At 46.4% G+C, this 25897-nt stretch overlaps 1 protein-coding gene across 5 annotated transcripts in view; it reads right to left on the bottom strand.

Moving 5' to 3' along the window:
• The window catches only part of TLK2 (tousled like kinase 2), a 123324-nt gene extending 107580 nt beyond the window's left edge, over nt 1–15744 (bottom strand). Inside the window, exons 1-2 of one of the 5 annotated variants that reach the window (XM_042967404.1) lie at nt 15734–15744; nt 4678–4760 (exon numbers count right to left, since the gene is read on the bottom strand). In XM_042967404.1, coding sequence (XP_042823338.1) covers nt 4678–4758 — 81 coding nt within the window. In that variant the 5' untranslated portion in view covers nt 4759–4760; nt 15734–15744. Of the gene's footprint in view, nt 1–4677; nt 4764–6573; nt 6782–15733 lie in introns of those variants that run through there. The other 4 variants (XM_042967402.1, XM_042967403.1, XM_015540292.2 and 1 more) reach the window with 4 other exon arrangements.
• Between the last annotated feature and the right edge of the window lie 10153 nt (nt 15745–25897).

The raw sequence follows: 25897 nt of genomic DNA, 5'->3' as shown, positions 1-25897 counted from the left end.
ACAGTTTACAGAAAGATAAATGGGGTAGGAGAGGCTGGTTATTACAGTTATGAACGAGGAAGGATTGAGAAAGTAGCAGGGAGAGCAGACAAATGCTTGAGAAATTTCAGAGAAAGAAGAGACAGGAGCTGATACTTGGCTAGATGTGAAATGAGAGAATTAAACAAATACGAAGTGAACGAAAGGGAGAAGTCAACATAAAGGCAAACATAACAATAAATTTAACAGTGCCTTAAAATTCAATGGTTTAAGTACAGACTTTCTCTCAGAATTTATGCTTATTAAGCACTGTCTAACTATGTATTAAATGCAAAACACCTAAACATATATTTTTTTAAATTACTGGATTGGTATGTAAAATAGCTAACACTAGCTATCCAAAACTGACACCTTCTAATTGATGCAATTAACTAAATAACAGGAGAAAAAGTTATCAGTTGCTTAAATATCTTTTCAGAAGTTAAATCTGATCATTTACACTGATCGTGTATCAGAAAAAAATAAAAATATTTTAAATACGCTGATCACGTATCACTCACAAACTTACAAGAGGTAGAAAATGATCACTTTTCTTCAAGACATGAAAAAATCTACTATGTGATACTACTTAAAAATATATGGTCTTACAGCAGGCTCTATAAAGTGAAGGTTCTTGTGTCAGTACAGACCGTCCCACTTTCATGGATTCTCATTTTGCTCTTCTTTTCGATACCATCCATCACAGACCATATTAATTCTTTTTATTCAATACAACTGAAACTAATAACATTAATCAAAAAAGTAGGTTGCAGTGGGGAATATAAAAAAAAAAAAAAAATTACACCTTAGACATTTTCTTTGAACTTGCAACATGTAAATGTATATTCTGTTGCAAGTCTTTTGATGCAGCCCTTTTGAGTTACAGATCCACAGACTATAGTCCTGGTCTCACACAAACCACACCCATAATGCATCAGCCACAATTTCTAGTTTCAACTTCTTCAAAAGTGAAGCAAGACTTAAGAGATATTTGCCAAGGATCTAAATGAAGAATTCTTCCAGATTACAAAAAAACAAAAACTTATAAACCTTTAGAAGTATCTCCTTATTGGCTCACCTTACAGTTTTTCCATGGCAGTCAACTTAGTTTTCATAGAATCAACAATTCTTACATTTTGCAATTATATTTCACTGGTCTCCAAAATTTTTTATTAAATTATGTAATTATAATACAAGTGCAAATTGTAACAATGTGATCCTTGGTAAGTCCAGAATTCAACCAGCGGGAGCAATGCAGTGGGCATTAGCAGGTCTCACAAAAAGAGAACAGAGGTTTATTAAGACTAGTATCCCTGTTACAAAAGATTTAAATTCACATCACTTTTATTGTATTTGGCACTTAGTAAGTACCATGTAAGTATTTACTACTATATTAGCATTAAAACTAAACTGGCTACAAGGGCACCTGGCTGGCTCAGTCAGAAGAGCATGAGATTCTTGATCTCGAGGTTGTGAGTTTGAGCCCCACGTTGGGTATAGAGATTACTTAAATAAAAAAATAAACTTAAAAAAAAAAAAACTAAACTAGCTATAAATACAGTGCGTGCAGAGGTGCAATTCTACCTACTTCACATGGCCTCTGGAATCACAGAGACTACCTGTACTTAAATTGTCAAATGGGGTGCCCTGCTGGCTCTAAAATGGTGGAGCATATGACTCCTGATCTTGGGGTTGTGAGTTTGAATACAGAGATTACTTAAAAGAATATAATCTTAAAAGAAAAAAGAGAGAGAGAAAGCAGGGTAGGGAATATAAGCTACAATAGGTCCTCACTGAAAACATTTAAATACAAGGTAGAGTCAGTTTCACATAACTAGAAGTGGCTTATCCAGTATAAGGGAGGAGACCTTAAAAAAAGAAGTAGGATAGCTCACATATCAGGTCAACAAGAAATGAAGAAGTAGGTTCACAACCCAATTTAACCTTATCACCTCAAAAATGCTAAAAGGATGGTTACATGCCCACCTAAAAAAACTGGCAGCTAGATAGAGGAGAAAAACCAACCCTATTTTCTTGGTGTCCATCAGGCTACTTTCCCCTATCATCAACCCACTAGTGACAGAAAACCCCAACCTCTTAAAAATCCACACAATGCATCCCAAGGCACAAAACAAATCCTTCTGGTTTACCAGTCATTAAAAATTAAACACGCTGAAAGAAAGAGAAACTGAATGCATTTAAATGCAAGAAAATTTTATATTTGTGAATTAAAATCCTACCCATAAGAGCAACTTAAACATAAATAATAAATGTGGTGGCTTTTGACCATTTTATTTCAGTCTAAGTCTTGTGATGTAGATCTAACTTGCAGGTGTAAAAAACTTGAAGTGACATAACAAAAGATCTATTAACAACCAGGAAGTTCAAAGACTGCAGCCACTTAAAACACCCTTGTCCACTAGGAAAGAATCCACAATGGCACTAACTTTCTTCCTTCTATGGACATCAAAAAGTACTGAAAATGTTACGAATAGTTAGGAGAAACTCAAGAGACAGCCCCTGTGGCTGCACCAGTCCCACTAGATGGCACTATCACAGGAAAGTCACTCTCCTCTCCCATTTGGAGCAAGGGCTGAAACTGAAAACTATCAACTCAGTGACATCCTCAATGGGAAATGATGACCCATAATGAGGAATTCAAAGCTAGGAGGCGGAGTTTTTCTCAAAGCACCTTTTCTCCCAGTACATGGCCTCCTCCTCCTCAGTCCCATTTCAAATCAGTGGTCTGAGGGATACAATGTCTTGCAGGCAAAAGAAGTTATACAAAATGGATATTTTCTTTTCTTCTTCCTAACTCCAAATTACAGAATATTTACTTGCTTCCCACCCCCCCCCCCAAGTTTCTTTGCTATGGGGAAAAAAAAAATCCCTTGCCAGTCCTTGAATAATATTTATTATGATATACTACAGTAAGTATAGTCATAGTAGACTAAAAACATCAACATAACATACAGTTACTGGCATAAAAAACATTTGGATATAAATATACTTCCTTATACATACAACAGGAAGAACTTCCTATTAAACAGATTAAGTCTTCTGACACCTTAATTACCAGATTTTAACTTAGGCCTGGGCAGCAAGATTCACAAGGTCAATTATCGCCATCACTTATGCTCCACCCCATCAAAAGAGTACTTGGATATAGCTATCACGACCTTAAAAATCGAGGAAAAGAAAGGCATACTAACAACAAAACCCAATGAGTTTAAACTACCATACAATTTGAATACAAACTTACTTTTATTCCATAGGTGACCACTTGAACAGACAGATTTGGATATGAACCTTGTGCTGAATTCCCAAATGAGAAGACACATAATCAATTTAATCCAGAGATCAATTTAATACTCAAACATACTGCTCACTTCCAGTTGAACTACTTCTCCTAGATCAGAAAACTTACACTTATACGTGTATCTTCAATATGTGTCAACAGTCAGCATAGCCTTCCCAAAGTGCCCTAAGTGCCACTTTAATCAAAGTGGCCAAAGAAACCAAGAACTACAAAATGTGCAACAAATCCTGTGTTCCCACAGCACCTGGTCACGGTTCTAACCCAGATGTCACCGAGGTATCATCTCTCTCTCGCTTCCTCCACGACGGAGGCTTGGAGGCTCTAAGTTGGGGTGTCATTCCTCACACCCTGCACAGTGTCCAGTATGCGGTAGACACTCAATTTATCTGTTGAATGAACAAAAACTAACAACCTACTCCAGCTCACCAAAATTATGAGACCCCTCAAAGCAGCCAGTTTTTCCAACTAAACCTTGACAAACACCTTCTTCTTTAAGAAGCTACTGACCAAAGCAGGTCACTGACATTCAGGTCTCCATGAGAAGTAAGATTTCTTGAGAAGCATGGAAAGGTATGTATCACGTGAAGTCAAAGATCAAAAATTCACAAGTCTCAAGCCCAATGAATGCAACGATCTTAGAATGGTGAAGCTTTTAAATACAACATCGTAAATATATTTTACATATTGTATTAAAATCATAAGTATATTGTACTAAAACCGTCCTATGAGAGCAGAGTGAACTACATAAGGACACAGAGGAAGCCATAACGTTGCTTAATGTAACCACCTGGGGGCTTGATCTTACTTTATGTTCCCTGAACAAAAACAGTGAACAAGAAGGAAAAATAGGAGGAGAGAAAGCAGTCTGGGGGTGCAACCAAGAGGAATCTGCTGAGCTACAGATCTGGAGAACTGACAAACAGCAGAAGCAGATTTTTCAAAACTCTTATCACAGAACTATCCAAAAAACCTACCGTAATGAATCTATGCCAATACCTTTTCGTTAAGTTTTTTTTTTTTTTTAATTTAATGACTGAGTTGTTTTGACAAAATATGGCACAAAAGCCAGATACACATCCCATTAGTATCCTTGCAACAAGACCCATGGGAAACCTCTCCTAAATTAGAGGGGAAAGAGATGCATATAGTTCCATTTAGAATCCCTTCAAATGTACCGTGAAGTTAGCGGAATGACTGGTAGGAGCTAAAAGTTCATCGGAACAGGTGAGCCCATCTCCCCTGCAATCTACCAGTATGACCCACCCAAAATGATCATACCTGTTTTCTAAATGTGTTTCCATTTGACCGTGAACAGTGCTCATTATGGTCATTTTACTCACCTTACTAACGCCAACCCCTGTAAACCTGGCCTCTAGTAATTCCTGCCGTCGAGGGTCCAGGCTATGCAATTCTTCCATCATTTCTACTGGAAAAGAAAAAGTAGGTTGTGAGACCATAAAAGCTAAAACACGAGGCACCGATTTTTAGTTACAACAAAACGTAATTATTTCATCGAATGGTCACATACAGGTAAACCTCAAGTAAATACGGCATACAAGCGATGAACTACAATGTGCTGCCTCAAACAGTAATACATTGAAAGTTAAAACGCTCAGAAGTCCTCTTCGCAGGGCTACTATATCCTTGTCTAGTTCTGATTTTAACAGCAAAGAACCTCAAACCCCTCATATAATCTCAGTAAAAGTTGAACAAGGACTAGCTTGCAAAACAACGACAAAAATTCCTTCCATCAACCTTTGAATTTAACCAAGTACTTTCGGATATTTGTTTCCCAAACCCACAGGAACTAGTTCTTAAACTAAAAATATGAATCATTAATAATAATTTAAAAATAATGCAGCATGAATCAGATGCTACAAATAACTTCAAATAACGCTATTATATAGCTCCTTTCTCTGAAGAGCTCACAGTAGCTCATGAAAAAAGGAATTAATTATTTTAAATTTAATAGAGAACCCATGGTAAAACCATCAACCAGCATTCACTCAGGAAATTAGCAGAGCTCCATAACCATCCCTTTACAAAATCTTTTTTCTGACCACTCCCTGGAGCAGTAGGTTTCTCTAGACATCTGCTTTTAGCACTCCTCCCAAGCAGGGAAGGGCAGGAGGACACCATTTTTAAACTCCTTCCACAACCAATAAATGCACAGGCTACTTTCAGCAAATACGTCCATCCATCGCAAGAGATCAACTCTTGCAGAGCCCACTGGAAACCTAATATTACAAGTGGAATAGGAACATATACCATTACACAGAACCCCTTTGAACATATTATTAAACAGCGATTGGAATGATTGGCATGATTTAAAAGTTCACTGAGAACATGAATTAAACATGCTCCTCTGCAATCTAACAACTCCACATTAACTGTAACAACCCCTACCAGTCTTCCAGTTTCATTTCCCTTCCTGGATTGAGAGCCTGGGGCAAAGGGGAATGAAAGGGTGACAAATTAAAGTTTCACCCACACAAACGAGCGCAGGTTAGCGAGGGAATAAGGAAATTCTCGAAAAGGCAGAAAGGCATCTTAAAAAAGAAAAAGAAAGAAAGGAAAAAGGGGACAGAGTGTGCTTCCCCTAAGTGGCCTTCCTCGCGTCTCGCCCTGCCCTAATCAAGGCCGGAATGGCAGAGGTTGCAGCCTCCCTCAAACCCTAGGGTCTCTCAGAACATTTCCTAAACCTCCATCCCCAGGCCTGGCCCAGAAAATGACGCCCCAGCGGTTATTCCATTTAATGTCAACTCATGTTAAGGAAATCTCCACTCTGTCTCATTCCTGCGGGGCCTTGGACTGGGATCCTCCCTGCAGCCCACAGCCGGGAAACAGAACCGATGGGGCCTGGTCCCGGCGCCCCTTGCCTCCCGCCGGCTCCAAACTTTCCCCAACTCTAGGCCCACCTGTCACGGAGGGAGGGCGGGCCGGCTCTCGGGGGTGCCCAGGAGGCTGCCGGGGCCTCCAGCTGCCGGGGCGTCCCCTTCGCCCTGCCGGCCGCCGGCCCCACTCCCAGGCCGGGGCTGCCTGGGCCTCCCCCATCTTCAGCCCGGCCCCTCGGCGACCCGCAGCCCTCGGGGAGCCCCTCCCGCCTCAGCGCGGAGGAGCTGCGGCCCGGCCCCCGGGTGGGCCCGGGCCGCAGCCTCCTCAGCGGAGGGGGGGTCCCCCGGACGGTTAATGCCCCAGGCCCGGCGCCCTCCCCCGCCCGGGGCTCAGCCTCTCACCTGCCGCCGCCGCCGCCGCCGCTCCACGCTCCTCCCGGGAGGGGCCCCGACCCGACCCGGCCGCCGACCGCTCCGCTCTCCCCCTGGGCAGGCCCGGGGCGGAGCCGGGGCCTCTCCTGAGCGCCGCAACCCCCCGCCCGGGCAGCCGCCGCCGGCGCCGGGCTCCACGAGAGGGCGGGCGGGGGAGGGGGGCCGCGGAGGCCGCAGATCCCCGGGCTCGCGTACAGAGCCAGGCGCCCGACGCGGGCCCGGGCCCGGGCGGCCGCGGGGGGCGCGGGACCGGCCTCCTGGCGCCGGACAAAGGCCAAGGGAGGCGCAGGAGGGCCCAGGCCGGGCCGGGAGGTGGGGGCCCGCTCGGCTGGGGGCCACTCGGGTGCGGCGCGGAGGGCGGGGGGGTCGGAACCGCTGGTGCCCAGGACCCGCCTCCGGCCCCTTAATCCGGATCGGTTCGGTCCGGATTAGTAGTGATCGGTGTAAACACACTAGTGAAACCGCGTGTTTCCTCGCGAGATTTGCACGGCTGGGAGGCAGGGGGGGTCCTGGGGGGGTGGGGGAAGAGCCGACAGTGGGGGAGGAGGGGGAGGGGACGAGGAAGGTGGGGGGGTCCCCGCTGCCCCGGCGCCCCGCCTCCTCCAATCAGCGGCCAGGCTGGCGGGCAGGGGTTAACCAGGGGACCCCGCGCCGGCGGAGGAGGCCGCCGCCTCGCCGGGCGGCTGAGGGCGGGCGCACGGGCGGCGCCGGCGACTGGCCGCCCCGAGCCCGACCCGGGCCGGAGTCCCGGAGCCCCCGCCGCCGTCAGCGTGTAAGCGGTCCCCGCCCGCGGGACCGGCCCGGCCGAGGCGGCTGAGCCGGCGCCCTGGGCCGTGGACCGGCGCTGGAGGGGCCTCGCCGCCTGGGCCAGGCGCTCCCCGATCCGCTTCAACGAACCCCGCGCCCGCCTAGTCCCTCGTCTCCACGAGTTTGGGTGAGAAGTGGGCTTGCTCTGCCCAGGGATGGATTTCAGAGGAAGAAAGCCCGAGAGCCGGCGGACCCCACCCGAACTTCCTCGGAGACGCCCAGTGAGTTCGCTGTGGCCACCGTGTTGGCTTCTCGCACGCCCCGCAACTCTCCAAAGGGACTTTCCGGCTCCCCAGACCCACACTGGCCGCCCTGGAAAGCGGACAGCACTTTCCCTCCACATACCTGGCTGGCAGAGGGCGCCTCCAGGGACAAAAGGTGCCCTGGGATCAAAGCTGAACCCCCCACCCCCGCCAGGATGCTGCCCTCCGGAAGGGGGGGGCGCTACCCCAAAGGGACTCCCCGGGCACCCAGGGGGAGGTTCCATTTCAACCTCTGATTAAACAAAACAAAAAAACACGGCCCTCCTGGTACTTAGCGGGACCTGAGTGTAAGTACTAGAATGGAAAAAAAAGGCCTGCCCTTCACAGAATGTCTACTGAGGAACGAGAACTAGGAAGGGGTGCGTTCCTGCGCACAGTAGCCCCAGCAGCAAAGAGGGCTTCCTGCACAGGAAAAGGCTCCCACTCTGATCACCCAGCACCAAAGAAAAGAAGCACATTCTCCACCGACTTCTAGGAGCCAGGACACTGCAATGCCAATACCCGACTTTGTATTTTCCTCTAACACTTCCTTGATCAGACGTCTGAGGATGATTTAAGGAATACAAGTGAATCACAAGGGGGAAAGTTCAAACAATGAACAACAGCCTTGAACTTTTCCAGGGGGTCCGCAGTTACTTCGAGTGGAGTTTTGCCTTTTTTTCCTTACTAGTTTTTTCTTATTTCTTGCTATATTAACAGAACACAGACCTGCTGAAAGGGCAAACGACTGCGGTTTACTTTTTGTTAGTTGTGTGACCTTCCAAACCCTTGGGCAAATTAAGGCACTGTGGGAAAAAAATCCATTAAACCAAGCGGCACCTTGCCCCTGATCCCAGCCAGGTTGGAAAGTGCACACACATGTTTCCAAAGATAACAGTGTTTGAAGGGGAGGGGGAGATCCAGTGGAGGGCAGAGGGTAGGGAAAAAAGGTCAAGGTGGAGGGCTATCCAGAGAGCAGGTGAACCAAGGGACGCATATTATACATACGACTTGTCTTCCACTCCAACACAGAAGACCAGCAAATTGCGTTCTAATGAATAATCAGGAAAGTAACTCCTTAAATGACACTGGAATGTCTTAAGTGGAGAGAAAAGAGTTTAAGAGAAAGAGCACTGGACAGAGAGCTGAGTTCTAGCCTTGCTGATCCACAGACAAGCCACATGGACCTGTTACCTAACCTTTTCAAGCTTTGCCAACCTCATCCATGAAGGAGTCCTTTCCAGACCTAAAATGCTATGATTCCATTTTTTGAAGTAATCATTTAGAATAATCATCGGAATACAGGGAAAGGTGTTATTTTCGTTTCACTTTTCCAAGTGTGTTTTCTCAGCATGTCAGAGAACTTCCACTGCCACAGGCCTGTTCACAGCCATGCTCTAGATTTAACACTCATCCCAGTAGGAATTGCTTATAGGGGTTTAATGAATTTGCTTACCACAAAGATTGGGTGCTTCTATTTATAAGCATCATATACAAGAAGATATCAAATATCAACAGCAAGGGAAAATAACCTTACCCTTTCCCAGAGTGAGATGGGCAATTTTTTTAAGTTTATTTAGAGAGAGAATGAGTGAGGGAGTGGGAGGGGCAGAGAGAGGGAGAGAGAATCCCAAGCAGGCCCTGCACACCAAGCAAGCACAGAGCCCAACGTGGAACTGGAATCCACAAACAGGTCAGGATCTGAGCCAAAACCAAGAGTCAGATGCTTAACCAACAGCCACCCAGGCACCCCCAGATGGGCAATTTTAAAATTGTCCAATGGTTCCTCTCACAATGTGATTGAACCTTTGGTTCATGAATCAATGTGTTTAAAGTATGTTTGCTCACATGGTAACTTTGTCAGACTCAGCTTGTCACAGACTGGCAAATGGTGACATTCCCCATGCAAAGGCCCACTGGCTGTGGGCAAATAGATCCAAATAGAAGCTGTCCACATTGTGCAAGCTGCTCCTTCCTATCTTCAGGGGAATGTAGGACCGCTCCTCCAGGTTTATGTTCATAGTCACAGAGAAGAACACGGAGCTGGCTGGACGTGCCTCAGACTAGTTCTGATCCTCCCCAAGGAGTACTCTGCAAACCTCAGTAGGTTAATATGCTTTAAAGGGAAGAGATGTACATTGGTCCTTGGGAAGTTCTTGCTTAAAGCTAAGTGGAATCCGTTGGGGCACCTGCGTGGCTCAGTTAAGTGGCTGACTCTTGATTTGGGCTCAGGCCATGGTCTTGCAGTTTGTGAGTTCAAGCCCTGTGGAGGACTCTGTGCTGACACTGCGCAGCCTGTTTGGGATTCTCTCTCTGCACCTCCCTGCCTCTCTCTCTCTCTCTCTCTCTCTCTAAGATAAATAAATAAACTTAAAAAAACCCTAAATGGAATCCGTTATTTCAGTACTACTTGGAGCCTAAAATGTGTAATATGCATATGGCAATATCCAGGAGGGGGATGGAGGTTTTCAGCACGTTCCCATTTAATTTTGGAATCATCACTGTTTTTTGTTGATTGGTTGGTTCAGTGTAGCCATGGAAAAGGTGTTCTGAGGAAGACACTGGGGAAACTAGTTTTAACTTCCTTTTGCTCTTGGCCTATACCACACTAATGATTGTCCGGCATCTCCTTGAATGTTTCATAATATCCACCATCTGCAGCAAAAAGATCCTGGCATATTTTACTGAGCAGGTTGACAGTGAGTCTTAGTGTGATTGCACCTTTTCTAAAAGGAGCCTGCAGTGGGGTGGCAAAGAGGACATAGTTATTAGTCAAGATCCTTGATTTTAATCTGTCTCGCCTCTTACCAGCTGTATGGCCTTAAGCAAGATATTTAACTTCTCCATACCTTTAGCTTATCCATAAAATGGTGTTAAAATAAAATCTCCCAGGACTGTTGGAGGATTAAATGAGATAATATATATGTGCCTGATAGAGTAATCCCTGAATAAATGATTCCCGAACTCCACATTTCTGCAAAGGGTTTATGTACATTTGTCATTAGATTGGTTTAGAGGCACACAGTTTAACTTTGGGAACCAGGCTGCCAATGCACTGAGTTGTTTAGGTGTGCTGTTTCATAACAGAAAAAGGAAAAAAAAAAAAAAAGACTTACTGTCTTTTTAATGAAGCATTATGTTTGTTGTGGGGGAGTGGTGTAGGGAGTAGAGAAAAACAAAAGTTGCCTGCTTGGTCTCTTTATGTTGTTTTCCCCCACCCCTAAGAACTGAGGGTTTCTCATCCTCTGAAGAAATACGGAATTTCATGCAGGCAATATTTCCACTATAGATTGCACTAGGCAGGACAGTATACACCACTAAAGTATTTGTGACTGGACAGAGCTAGGTTCTGATCCTGTCTCTTCACCTCTGGGTTCCCCATCTGAAAACTGGCCAGCACATCTTAACTCCATGAGTTGCTTTAATTAAAATTGAAACAGTGATGGGGCGCCTGGGTGGCTCAGTCGGTTGAGCGTCCGACTTCGGCTCAGGTCATGATCTCGCGGTCCGTGAGTTCGAGCCCCGTGTCGGGCTCTGTGCTGACAGCTCAGAGCCTGGAGCCTGCTTCAGATTCTGTGTCTCCTCTCTCTGCACCTCCCCTGCTCACACTCTGTCTCTCTCTCTCTCAAAAATAAATAAACATCAAAAAAAACTAAAAAAAAAATTGAAACAGTGATGGAAAATGTCATAACCATGCTGGACGGGACATACAATAGGCATTTAGTCAACATCATTTCCCCTCTCCTCCCCATTCCTAACAATGGAAAAGAGTCTGGTTGCCATGAACATGCACTACAGATTTTAAAAATTCAGATCTTGTCCTTCATAAGACTCTCTGCCAGTCACTCTCCTATCTCTGTTTGACATGTCCTCCTACTGACTAGCTTGCTCCACAAACCCCTCTTGACCAGATGCCCTTGACACCATTTGCTTTATTTATCATGTCCTGCATTCTTCTCCCCCAGTCTCCTGAGGGTGGAACAATATTCTTATTCTCCTAAAGAGTATCTCCCTTCTCTAAGTTCCTCTTCCAACTCCATCCCCAAATGGTATTTTTTTAATAATTGCCTTTTCCCTGCATTGTGTGTTCCTTCTTCCCAGCAGCTGCAATGCAAGATAGACAAATAGAGGAGTGAAAGAGAGTAAAGGCCACTGACGTGTAGCCAGCCCCCTCCCCTTAGCTGTTGAATCCCCCATACTGGTCTTTCTCAGAAAACTTCAAGACAGGAAACAACAGCAAACACACGATATTTTTGGAAACGGACAAAGTATATTTTTAAAATCTCTGTTCTTCAGGGATGGGTAGGTGGCTCAGTCAGTAGAGCATGTGACTCTTGATCTCGGGTTTGAGTTCAAGCCCCCATGTTGGAGGTGGAGCCTACTTTAAAAAATAACTATAAAAATAAATAAATAAAACTCTGCTAAAATCTCAGTTCTCCTGTGTTTTTTTTTTCTTGTAAATATAGGTCTTTAAAGTTTATTTTTATACAACCCAACATGGGGCTCAAACTCACAACCCTGAGATCAAGAGTCAGACTGACTGAGTGAGCCAGGCATCCCTCTTCTGTTGGCTTTTTATATTAGGCTTAAGTAATTAACCTCCTGACACAGTGACACAGGTCATGAGGGAAAGGGGGCCCAAGCCCCATGCCCATATGAAAAAAAGGGGATCACCCAGCAAGGGGCAGGACACTTGGGGACGGTCAGCCGTGAAAGGCAAGTCAGAAGATGAGCGTGTTTTTGTATAGCCTCTGAGTTAAAAATGAACTTTACAGGGCGCCTGGGTGGCTCAGTCGGTTAAGCGTCCGACTTTGGCTCAGGTCATGATCTCACAGTCTGTGAGTTCGAGCCCCGAGTCGGGCTCTGTGCTGACAGCTCAGAGCCTGGAGCCCGTTTCAGATTCTGTGTCTCCCTCTCTCTCTGACCCTCCCCCGTTCATGCTCTGTCTCTCTCTGTCTCAAAAATAAATAAACGTTAAAAAAAAAATTAAAAAAAAAAAAGAATGAACTTTACATTTTTAAATGGTTGAAAGAAAATAAAAAGAGGCATAGTATGGCACATGAAAATTACATAAAACTCTAATTTTGGCATCCATAAATAAAGTTCCATTAGAACACAGCCACACTAATCCTTTACATGTTTGTCTGTGGCTGCCCTTGCACCACAAAAACAAAACTCGATAATCATGACAGGCCAGTAAAACCTGAAGCATTTACTATATGGTCCTTTACAGAAAATGTGTGTCTACCTTGGCTCCGGGCCAAGGGTTTCTCAATTTGTACTAAGCCTTGACCGTTTTGCAAAAACGCAGGTTCTGATTTAAGAAGTCTGGGATGGGGCCTGAGATTCTGCATTTCCAGTGGCTCTCAGGTGATGCTATTGCTGCTGCTCTGTAGACCGTCCTGAGCATCAAGGCCTTGAAAGGCTTGTCTGTTACATCAATTTTTGTGAATGATTTCTAAGTAAGCAAATCTTAGAAAACATGAAAACTTGGAGTGCAACCCATAATAACCTCAAACAGACTTTCCACATTTCGTTCCATTGTTTTGGCATCATGTGACAGCCTGAAGGATGTGGAAATGGATTTGCCAGCAACCTCACTGAGGCCAAAGGGATGGGGGCCCCAACACTCCTGTTATGTGAGGCTCCCTTTTTTTTTTTTTTTAATTTTTTTTTAACGCTTATTTCTTTTTGAGACAGAGAGAGACAGAGCACGAACGGGGGAGGGTCAGAGAGAGGGAGACACAGAATCTGAAACAGGCTCCGGGCTCTGAGCTGTCAGCACAGAGCCCGACGCGGGGCTCGAACTCACAGACCGCGAGATCATGGCCTGAGCCGAAGTCGGCCGCTTAACCGACTGAGCCACCCAGGCGCCCCAAGACTCCCTTTTATTTGTCCTAAACTTATCATCCCAGCTACAGAAAGGTCATCTTTCTAGGTGTTCCGGAACTTGAGAAAGAGGTCTGAGTTGACCTTATCCAAATTATTCTTGATTTTTCTAATTTGAGGCAAGTCTCCTCTCTTAGCTCTTCCTTCAGTGACCAGTGTTCTCAGACCCTTGGAGAAACAGCCTGGGTTCAAATCTAGCCCTTCTATATACATGTTCTGAGACCTAGGGACACATAAGCTCTCATGCCTCAATTTCCCTACCTGCGCAACAGAGATGATGTTTGCAAAGCACGTGGTATGCCACACTGGATTTGTGCAAGCATCTCAAAATGTCATATATCCCAGGGCACCTGGGTGGCTCAGTCGGTTAAGCGTCCGACTTCAGCTCAGGTCATGATCTCAAGGTTCCTGATCTTGAGCCCCACGTCGGACTCTGTGCTGACAGCTCAGAGCCTGGAGCCTGCTTCAGTTTCTGTATCTCTCTCTCTCTCTCTCTCTCTCTGCCCCTCCCCACTTGCTCATGCACACACGCTCTCTCTCTCTCAAATAAATAAAACATTAAAAAAAAAAGTCACATACCCCAAACCTGTTTCTCCCCCTACCTGACTTGTTTTAGCAAATGTCAATTCCATTCTTTACAATCTAGACCAGAAAGCTTGGAATTATCCTCTTCCAATTTTACCCCCAGCTCTTTCATTCCAGCCTGTCTGCTCCCACTTCAGAGCCTTTGTACTTACTGCCCCTCCACCTGGAATGCTCTCCATCAGATGCCTAACTGGCGTTGGCCACGTGTTTTGACATCACCTGAAGTTTGTCCTATCTTCTGTGTACATTTGATAATGATACGGAGCTGGCAAGTAGCTGTCTTTCCATGACAGAGTGAGAAGAGCCTCCCACCTCTTCCAAGGGACAACCATTACAGGCTTTTGAGTAGAAGAAGTGAGGAGGGTATTTTAGAAAGAAGAGCATAGCCCCAAATCAAATGCTTGCTCTCATGTCCATGCCACTTGGAGAAACAGACAATAAACACGTGACTATGTCAAGGGTTATGACTGCTGTGGGGAGAAAGCAGGAAACATGAATAGAGCACCAGGCCCTGGTGGCAGTGTAGATGCTACTTTCTATAGGGAGGTAGGTCAAAGACAGCCTTTCTTCGATAACGTGCCATCTGAGCAGGTGCCTAAATGAAATGAAGGTACAAACTCCGTCACTGTCTAGGGGAAGAGCCTTCCAGGAAGAGAGAACAGTGAATGAAAATGCCCTGGGCCCACAAACTCGCAGGCCTATTTTGTCAAAGCGTGTTTCTGGGCTTTCTGGGCTCTGCGTGATACAGTGAGAGAGATGCCCGCCGCAGAGCAGAGCACACGGGCAGACCACAGGTGCAGCAAGGTTCTGCTACAACAGGGTACTCAATGCTGTAGCGAGTTTCAGCAGTTTTGAGCCTGTGTTTAATGTCTGATCCCAAAGGACAGGGATTATAACAAAAAGCACTTATTGAGCATTTATAGGGCAGGCACTAGAATAAGAGCATGTTCATTATCACACTTAATCCTTTCAATCTTGAGGGAGGCCCACCATACAGACAAGGAGAAAGTGCAGGAGAGGTATGAAGTCCCCAGCCAGCTCACAGGCAGCTGCAGGGGAATCCTCCCAGAGAACGTCTGGCTCCAGAGCCAGGGCAGTTCGCCACCTGTGCCACTGGGCCTGGGTGGCAGCAGGTGGGCTGAGTGCCCAGGTCTGCCCCTCCTGGCCTGCCCCAGGTTCCACCTGCTCTTTTAGTTTGGTTCAGTTAACTCTAACTTTCCTTCACCTCATTCTGGTTTCTTGTTTCATTACCCCATATTCATTGTGTGCCACGTCTTTCCTTAGCTGGCAGCTAGTTCTCATTTCCTTTGAAAGTTCACACCCAGGCAGGTGGTTACTCAGGTAAGGCTCTTATCAAATTCATCAGCACCCAGAATCTGGTTCAGGTCCCTTGCTTCAGAGTTCATCTAGCTCAGGAAGAATGTAATCAAAACACTGAGAGAATGGGACACACCCATGATGTCACTTCACTCATTTTAAAAGGAGAACGTGACTGCCAAGCAGGGGCGTTTGACCAGCAGACTCTCCTCACAGAAAAGCTACTCAGGAAGGCAGACCGCCCCAGGAGGTGGCTCAGTGAGCCAGGGGAATGAGTGGGCTAATCTTACCGGCTCCACCTGTCAAGCTGTGTTCAGCTGCTGTTCTCAATTCCTCAAGACAGGACATGGTCTTCTAAAAGGCCAGAGCATTGGTCTGTCCCTGTCCTGAAATTACACCAAAGCCCTGCTTTTTAGACTCCTCTCTTGGATGCTGGGTGGGCAGATCACAGCTCTTCTGAAACCACAAGCAATGTAGAGGCTTACATTTTCTTAGACATTTGGATCGCCCATTTTTAGCCAACTCTGCTTCTTTGTAGGTGGCTGATCTCATCCTACACTTGTTGAATCTTCCAAGTCTTGTTCTCAGGGTTTTGCAGGTATCTATCTTGGTGAGGCCTCAGGTTTTAGGCTCTGCTCTATTTATTAGCATAAGACTTTAGGGAGTGCCTGGGTGGCTCAGTCAGTTGAGTGTCTGACTCTTGTTTTCAGCTCAAGTCATGATCCCAGAGGGATCGAGCGCCACATCAGGCTCTATGCTCAGCATGCCTCTCTCTTGCTCCTTCTGCCCCTCTCCCCCACTTGCATGCGCTCTAAAATAAAAAAATTTTAAAAAAGATTCTCTCTCTCTCCCTCTGTCCCTCTCCCCTCCTCTCGCTCTAAATAAATAAAAATAAAACCTACTCTTAAAAAAAAAAAGACTTTGGGAAAGTTACTTCAATGTCCTCATCTATCAAACTGAGAGCTAACACCTGTCCTCCTCCCCAGCTTTCTCAAGCATTAAGCCTGTTAACACAACAAAGCTTTTTGAGAATTATAAAAAAAAAAAGTATGTAAATAAAAATTGAAATGATTCTTCTTTTCCTTTTTTTAAAAATGAGCAGCAGGCAAAAGTTTATTAGAGTATAAGATTAGAAAGGAAGAACAGTATGAAAACTCTCTTTACAGAGAGTGGGCATTCAAAAGTGAACGCCCCTAAAAATGAAATTATTTTTCAAGGCAAGACCTCCCTATATCAACAGTTGCAACAGGGAAAGAGAAAGTGACATCAGAGCTGGCCCCAGAAACCCGCACACAATCTACAGCCTGTACTGTCTACCCAGCAGCCCAGTGTCCATTATCGATGGGAGCGTGGTTCTATCTGGTCCAAGAACCACTGCCCTAAAAAATACTTAATATCTCGACTTGAAGCCATCCACAGACTAGGGATATTGTTTGCCTGGTCTCCCATTGTTCTTCCCTAAATCCAGATTTTGGTGCAGAGTAAGGGCAATGCTGTGAAAGGAATACAAGACACAGTCATAAGACCTGGTTCAAAAGTCAGCTCTGCCTATCAGTGAGGCTCAGCCAAGAGTCACTCCCCGGACTGAGCTCCTGGCTGCTCCCCGTCTGTAAAAGGGCTGCTCAGATGACCTGCCCTCAGAACGGCTGTGAGGCCACGACGTGGTGACCCAAGTTAAGAGAGACTAGCATGAAGGTTGGCATGTAGCAGAGACTCCAAAGATGCTTGCTAATATTTTTTCCAAAGAAGCTTGTTTAAAACAATAAAAACATCAGTCACGGCAACTGATTTGACAAGAGAAAACAGTCTATCATTAATCTCCTCAAAATGCTAGCTCTCTTCTGAGGTTTTGACTTTTGCCTGATATCCCAAGCTCTTTTGTTTGTTTGTTAAGAATGTTTTTTTGTCTTCCTAATCTAACAAAATATTTGGAAGCCAGAATAGATAACTGTGTGTACGAGGGGGGGGGACTTCTTGGTCACTATTTTAGCCACCAAGACAATGGTGTGTTAGCCCCCAGGTTACTTAAGATTTTACTTTTGTTCTGAGGTTCGGTCACCAGCTTCAACGCTGCAAGGATATCACGTGGTAACAGGCTCCCCAGTCTGATTGCGAACTTGAAATCTTATTGACCCATCCATGCCACTCCTGTGTCAAAGCACGAACACCCTGATAGGTGCCTTTCTCCTCTCACACAGACGCAAGACTCACCTGACAAACAAGTCCTTCTTCCCTGGGGAACCCTTACACAAACCCCCACATTGACAACCAGGAGCTGAGCTAAGGCCCTGCGGCCTGGGTTTTGGTTCGTAGGGAAGGGGTGGGGGCTGGGAGGCCTCAGGTGTTCATGCCTCCAGAAAGCTGGCATCACACCTGGCACTGATGCTGCATTTCTGTGCTGCCCCGTTGGGCTCGTGCAGGTGGGGAGCTGGGCCCTCGTGGGCCTTCCACGGCCTCCCCTCCCCTCACCGGGCTCCCCAGCACAGCCCACCCCTAGGGAGTAGGCTTGGGTTTGGTTCTCCAGCTCCTGCTGGTCTGTCTCCTCCACCAGAAAAAGAGAAGTGTGTGTGTTATGTTAACAGATTCCTGTGGAGTGTCCCCTTGTCCACTGAGGGCATTCTGTCTTACAACTGGGAAAACAGAGGTGTAGGGTGTGGGGCAAAGAGCCTGACCTGGGAGCAAATGCTGAACCAGGATCCAGTCCGAACGCCATTCTGTGAACGTGGGCTGGTTACTTCATATTCCAAGCTCCAACTTCCTCCTCTATAAAATGGGGATACAATACCCTTCCAGAAGGACATACCTAAAGCATCAAGCACAGTGCTTGGCCAAACAGACAGGCTGTAACATGGGTCTTCCTGGAATGAGGACTTCTTCTTTTGCTCATTTGACTTTTAAAAAAACCACCTTCCCACTTGTGTTGGCCGGTACAGATTTATAATACATAAAATTGACTTTATAGAGTTTTCAGGAAGTCTCTGCACTAGAGCTGGGTTCCAGCATTGCTGACTGAAGTGTGGTGGCCAGAGGCCCTAGCAGCACCAGCCACAGAAGAGGGATGGAGGGGGGAAAGGGGCGCAGCCTCTCCTCCCCCCCACTCCTTGGGAGGCAGCAAACTTTTTCTGTAAAGGGTCAGATATAGTAAATACTTCAGGCTTCACAGGCTATTGACCCTGCTGCAACTCTGAGGGCTAGCAGGAAAATAGCCACAGATAATATATAAGTGAAGGACTATGGCTATTTCCAATTAAACTCCGTTTGCAAAAACAAGCTGCTGGTTGCAAAGGTGGTTTGCCAACCCCTGCATGATTCTCAAACTGTAACTGACATTAGAAGCACGAAGGGGACTTCTTCCGGGCATTCATTTTCGAATGTCCCCTCTGTAAAGAGAGCTTTCCTATTATTCTTCCTTTCTAATCTTATACTCTAATCAACTTTTGCCTACAGCTCAAAAAAAAAGAATCACCTGGGGGCTTCCTCAGAGGCTGATCACTGGGCTCCACCCCCAGAGTTTCAGATTCAGTGGGTCTGGGGTGGAGCCTGTCGTCGTTTGCAATTCTAACTTCCCAGGTGAGGCTGAGGCTGCTGCTTTGGGAGCCTCTCTAGAACCACTGTAGCCTTTTCCACTTCCCTTCTTCCTACGTGCACCTAAAATACTTTATTCCTGTTGCAAACACAGCTTATATTATATTAATTATATTATATTATATTATATTATATTATATTATATTATATTATATTATATTATATTATATTATGGTTAATGGTCAGTGTGTGGGTCTCCAGGATCCTTTTTTTTTTTTTTTAAATCTTTAAGTAAGCTCTACACCCAACGTGGGGCTTGAACTTACAACCGGAGGATCAAGAGTATTACCAACTGAGCCAGCCAGGTGCCCCTCTGGGATCCTTTCTTAATCATCTTCCCATCTTAGTGCCTAACCATAACAGTTGCTCAACATTCATTGAATTCAAGGGAAGGTCACAGCCATTGAGGCTCCAGGTCCCTCCCTGCTCCTCAGTGGACATTTCTGTCTGGCACTCTATGCCCCTGGGCCCAGCCCTGCCATGGAGAAGAGGAAAAGGGACTTTGTCTCCCTGCCTGCCCAGAAACAGACCAGGAAAGGAGACATTCCCTGCTCAAACTAGACCTTGAACCTGGACTATTTCCTAAGGAAATAAAACAAGAGAGGGTGAGGGTTGGTTTAATTTTGTTACAATTATCATCATCATTATTTTGCTTCTAAATGGACTATCTTAATTTGTAAGTATGTGTGTTGGGGGGGGAGGGAATCCAAATAGGTGTTTGCTCTGGAAAACCACTATTTCTAAGTTATAGAGACTAAGTAGACATGGCTTTTTCTCAGATCAGACAGAAGCAAGTTTGGTCTTGATAAAAAGGAATAATATTATGGGGCACCTGGGTGGCTCAGTTGGTTAAGCGTCCGACTTCGGCTCAGGTCATGATCTCACAGTTTGTGAGTTTGAACCCCATGTCTGCTTCAGACTCTGTATCTTCCTCTCTCTCTGCTCTTTCTTGAGACTGCTTCAGATTCTGTATCTTCCTCTCTCTCTGCTCTTCCCCGGCTCACATGCTGTCTTTCTCTCAAAGATACAGATTTAAAAAAAATTTTTTTTAAGTCTAATGCATGATTTACTTAAAAACAAAAAGGAATAATATTAAAGACCTTTCCATATTTTGAGTGGCACGAGCTTCAGCCACTCTCAGCCACTCTAGTGGCCACTTCCCTCTCCTGAAACTTACTACCTAAGTCCTGGTTTTTATCCCTGGGATGCTCTGCAGGAGGCAGGTATGCAGCCCGTGCTTTCCACCTTGCTCAACAGACACAGGGCTGTACAGTGGGGTAGTGGTGATAATCCCAGTCATGGGCTGGCTGCAAACTGCACATGTAACAATGACCTCCCTCTTTCAGATTCCCAGGCCTGTCTGAGGGAGGATTACACAGGAGTTCCTTTGATCTGTGAAGTTTCAAGACCATCCCTACCTAAGTTCTGTCCCTCACTCTCTCTTTTCCAAGTTAATAGACAAAACCAGAAGTAAGGGCTCCTTCCTACCCCATTTTTTTTTTTTTTTTTAACATAAGCTCCATGCCCAGTGTGGGGCCAGAACTCACAACCTTGGGATCAAGAGTCAGATGGTCTACCAGCTAAGCCAGCCAGGTGCCTCTTCCCCTCCCCATCTTGATGAGGTCTGTGAACACTGCCCAAGGTCCAGATGACATTTGCGGCTCATCTGGACTGTAGCGCACAGAGCCATGCCTTGATAACCCAGAGCATGGGAAGTTAGCATGGCAAAGGAGCAGGACTGATTCCTAGAGTGACTTAGACTCCTTCTGATATGCCCTGTCCCTGCCACCTCGTTACCTCTGCCTGCCAATCAGTTTCACATCAATAAACTTTATGTTCAGGGCTTTTCGGAATGAAATCAAAGGAGAGCAGCTAAAGACTGATCTCTGACCTTGGCACATAAACAGCCTACAGATTGGACTTGACAGTTAATAAAGGAAAGGCCCAGTGATTCTCTGATGCCTCTTTGCTTTAATTAGAGTGAGCGTTCATAAGTTATGGGGAAATCTTCAATTTGAAGAGGAAGGCCCCACAAGACAGGAATTCACATCTCCACTCATTCATTCATCTGTCCCTCTGTCAACAGTCACTGGTCCTTGTCAAGTGCCCTGTTACCTGCGCTCAGCACCGCGCTAAGGCTTTGGAGTAAAGGGCTACAAGAACTCCAACGTCCACACAGTGCTCTCCTGGACGACGGCAGCCAGCTGGGCTGGCTGGGCAGTCAAGAGAACAAGTTTCAGTTCACTCGAATCTGAATTTGAATCCTGATTCTCCTGGGTGGCCTTTGACAAGTTATTTAACCGCTCTGCCCTTGGTTTCCTCTTGGGGTTAATAATGCCAATCGCCAAGGGCTGTCATCGAGACTGAGTGAGACCATCTGCACAAAGCATTCAGCACAGAGCCTGGCGCCCAGAGAGCACGCCAGAAATGGACGGCCCGGTGCAGTGCACTTGGCGTGCTGGCAGGCTTTCAGGAGCTGAGAGGCTCCTTCCCTCCCGCTGGCGCTCAGCCAGTCACGGGGAGCCGGTGATGACATCCGCGGTCTCTGCCCTCAACGATACTAGAAACCTACTGTTGACTGCTCTTAGTTTCTTCATCTCTAAAATGGGGTAGAGGTGGTAATCTCCCGAGAGGATCTGGAAAGAGCACGAGTGTGGAAGCCTGCAACTGCTCCCTGCCTGAGGAAAGGACTGTGGGAATATTAGGTTCCAGTACAGTCTATGGCTTGTCATCCGATGCCACCGCAGCCCTGCGGGCTGTCTTTAATAATAGATATTTTAAAATTCCTGAACCCACTTCATGCTATATTTGCTCACACACAGAGGTTTATTCAGTGTTAATCACATTAATCTGCTGTTTCATTTCACGCTGTGTGGTGCCAACTTCAGTGAGAGCCAGGAGAGAGCAGAATTTACTCTCAAAGGGCTTCGTGCTGTGTTCACCCAAACGGCGCCTCGTCAAGGCATCTCAGAGGCCCAGGGACCTCTGGGCCACCCCCACACTCCCCAGGGGTGCCCTGAAGCCTTACACAGTCCTGTCTTTCAAGTGTCTCTCTGTATATATTAGTTTTTACCCTCAATTAGAAATCTCTTAGGCAAGCGTCCAGTTTTTACTAGCTATCTCTAATTCTTAGACAATGCGAACACATGCTGTTCAGTAAAAGCTCCCCAGCAGGTGTCCCGAAGGGACCTCAGCGTACAGGAGTTTGGAGGGTCCTGTGAGATCTCCCAGAACGATCCCCTTGTGTTACAGATGGAAAAACTGAGGCATAAGCACTTAAATCTCTCCTCTGTTGGCTCCTTTCTTAAACCAATGAATAAGTCTTCATTCAGATCTTAAACACAAAACAATAAATTTGCCAGTTTTTTTCTTGGCCCTGTGCCCCAAGCTGCTTGAACCTCTCACTTGACCTCCAGGTCCTGTCAGCCAGCCCACAGCCCAAGATCCTACTTCGTGAAGAAAATGGAAGTCATCAGACAGGAAAACCCACCACCCGATGACCCCGTGGCCAGGCCCAGCACAGATCAGTGTCCCCTTGGGCCAAGGCTGCCCTCCGTGTGCTCGCGGCTGGCATCTGCCACTGGCCTTCCCGAGGACCTTGCCCTGCACCTCTCACCCCTTTCTTACATCACCAATTTCTCTTTCCACAGGATCATTCCTGTCAACACACACACATGCTCTCGTTTCTAAAAATTTTGTATAAAACCCTCCCTTGGCCTCATGTTGCCTTCCAGCTACTGTACCATTTCTCTCCTTGAAATCTCTGCTGTATCCCTTACCTGTTCATCTCTCACTCACTTTTTCTAAGTTATCTTTTTTTAAAAATTTATGTTTATTTATTTTTGCGAGAAAGAGAGACAGAGTGCAAGGGGGAGAGGGGCAGAGAGAGAGGGAGACACAGAAACTGAAATAGGCTCCAGGCTCTGAGCTGTCAGCACAGAGCCCGATGCGGGGCTTGAACTCACTGATGAGCCGAAGTCAGACGCCCAACTGACTGAGCACCCAGGCATCCCTAAGTTATCTTTTTTTTGTTTGCTTATTTATTTCGAGAGAGACAGAGTGTGAGTGGGGGAGGGGCAGAGGGCGAGGGAAAGAGAGACTTCTAAGCAGGCCGTGGAGCCTGACACAGGGCTTAATACCATGAACTGTGAGATCGTGACCTGAACCAAAACCAAGGGTCGGACACTCAGCCAACTGAGCCACCCACGCGCCCTTAAGTTATCTTTTTTCCAATTTTTTTTTTTCCTACATAAGCCAACAGAAAAGTTGAAAAGTATTAAAATACCCTAGACCTAGATTTTCCAATTAGCATTTTGCCACATTTGCTTTCCTTTGCTCTAATAGATAATATACCTGTATAAAGTATGTAACATATATACACAGGTAATAGACATAAATGAGTATATGTAAATATATGTAGGTAGGTATGTTTGGTTTTGTTATTATTGCACCATTGGAAAGTTGCCAGGCATCCTGCTCCTTCACCCCTCAATACTACAATAAATACTACAATGTGTGTCTCCTAAGAACCAGGATACTCCTTACTTAACTGCACACCATTATCACACACAAGAAAGCGAATGCTAGTAAATATTCAGTATAAAGTCCATTTTCAGATTTCTCCATTTGCCCCCAAAATGTCCTTCGTAGCTATGTTTTACAGATTCCAGTGAAGGATGACTGGATTTGAACTTCCAGATTAAACCTCCACCCAGATTGTCCAACATCAGGGTAACTTCATCACCAAATCTAAAGGGTGCTTCTCTGGCCTCAGCTGGGGCTCAGCCAGAGCGGTCTCCTCTGGGCTTTTGGGTCACCGCACATTCCTCTCCTTCCGCCTTCCTCTTTCTCCTCTACCAGTCCTCTGAATGTCCTCCCCAGGCCTCTGTGCTCCTCTCGAGCTCCCAGGGGGTCTCATCTAGGCCCATGCTTTGGACCAGCTGCAGTCTGATGCCTCCCACATTTCCCGCATCCGGGGCCAACCAGTTCTAACCCAGCTCCCCAGCTCCAGACTGATGTACCCCACTGCCTTCTTCTCAGCATCTTCCCTGGGACGTGTCATCAGCACCTCCAACTTAAAATGTCCAAATGGAAGCCTCGAGGTTTGCCTTTCCCATCTCAGTAACAGCATCACCCTTCACTTACCCTCTGGTTCTGACTCCGCCCCTTCCTCCCTGCCACACCCCCTCCCCACCCCACCCCCCACTGGGTCCGGTCTGGACTCCCATCTTCACAGCCACTACCAAAGCCTGGTCTACCCTTAGCGGCCTGGATACCCTGGGGGCCTCCAAATTGCTCTCCACCCTTACAATACATTTTCCACCCGTGCTAATCTTTTAAAATGTAATCTAGGTCAGGCAGCTCCCTCTCGTAAAACTTTCCAATAGTTTCTCATTATAATGAGAAAACATCCCAACTCCGCAGGGTTTATGAGGCCCTGGTGGTCTCAGCCCCGCCTCTCTCCAACCTCCTCCCAGGAAGTTGTTTCTGGTGACCAGACCCTGGCCTCCCACAGGGCTTTGTTTGTACTGGCTTTTGCCTCCGGGCGGCCATGCTCTTACTCTGGGTCTCCTCAGCTTCCTCAGCTGCCCTGTCCTCGGCCTTCATGGCTGCCGACATCCCTCAACTCACACAGCAAAGATCTGCCCACCAGCGTCCTCGGCCCTCCCTTGTAAATGTCCTGGGAAGGGCTCTGATTGGCTTAGCCAGTGTCACATGCACACCCTGTCCAATCACCTGTGGCCAGGGAGAAGGTCGCCGGGCGGAAACATGGCTGCCGGGAGCTGCCGTCGTTTTTCCGGGGCTGAGGGGCTGAAGAAGGGGAGCTGGTCCTGGAGAAAGGGGTGTGTGTATAACACCCCAATTCGTCTTCTCCACGTCTCTGCTTAGTCTTCAGTGTGCTGGGCAGCACTTAACCTATCGGGGAACCGCCCTTTTTATTTTTCCAATGAAAGACTTTTAACCAAAAAAGGGGAATGTATAGTTACCAATGAAAGAGTTCAAAAACACAGAAAATAGAGGGGAAGGAGACTCTAGATTTCCACCAGCTGATGACAACCACTGTTAGCCTCTAATCACTCTGTTGTCTTCTCTTTGGACAGTCTCCAGACATGAAACTGAAGGGCCCTTCTCCTCTCAGCCCCCTCAGAGTGCAGTTCTGATTCTTTTTCTTATTTATTTTTTTTAGTATTTATTTATTTAGAGAGAAATCACAGGTGGGGGAGGGGCAGAGAGAGAGAGAGAGAGAGAGAATACCAAGCAGGCTCCACACTGGCAGCTCAGAGTCTGATGCAGGGCTCGAACTCACAAACCTTAGGATCGGGATCATGACCTGAGCCAAGTCTGATGCTTAACCGACTGAGTCACCCAGGTGCCCCAACTTTTTTAAAAAATATTTTTTAAGTAGGTTCCACATCTAACGTGGGGCTCAAACTCATGACCCCAAGTTTGACAGTCATGTGTTCTACCAACTGAGCCACTCAGGCACCCCCACAGTTCTGATTCTTAACCCCATTTTTTTTTTTCCAACTCACTCATCCCTTGTAGTGGCTTCAATCACCACCTTTGAGCAGGTGATTCCCTCATTAAATCCTCTCCTGCCTATTTCTTAGCTACAAATTTGTATCTGGTTTTTGGATCTGGCCTCTCCAGGAGATACCTGTGGGTGACTCAAACTATAGGCTCATTACTCTCCCTCCATAGCCTCAAATCTCTTCCTCTTTCTCTTGACTGAAACCCTAATTATGGCATTAACATCCCACCATGGTTAAAGCCAGAAACTTCCAGGTTATTCTGTTTGTCTCACTCCCTGCCTCCCTTACCTCATACCCACCACCACTTCTGTCCATTATACTGGTTAAGTGCGGGCT

Source organism: Panthera tigris, chromosome E1 (genome assembly GCF_018350195.1).
Source record: "Panthera tigris isolate Pti1 chromosome E1, P.tigris_Pti1_mat1.1, whole genome shotgun sequence".
Lineage (NCBI taxonomy): Eukaryota > Metazoa > Chordata > Mammalia > Carnivora > Felidae > Panthera > Panthera tigris.
Note: the sequence above shows the minus strand (reverse complement) of the source record. Positions and strands in the feature narration are given on the sequence as shown.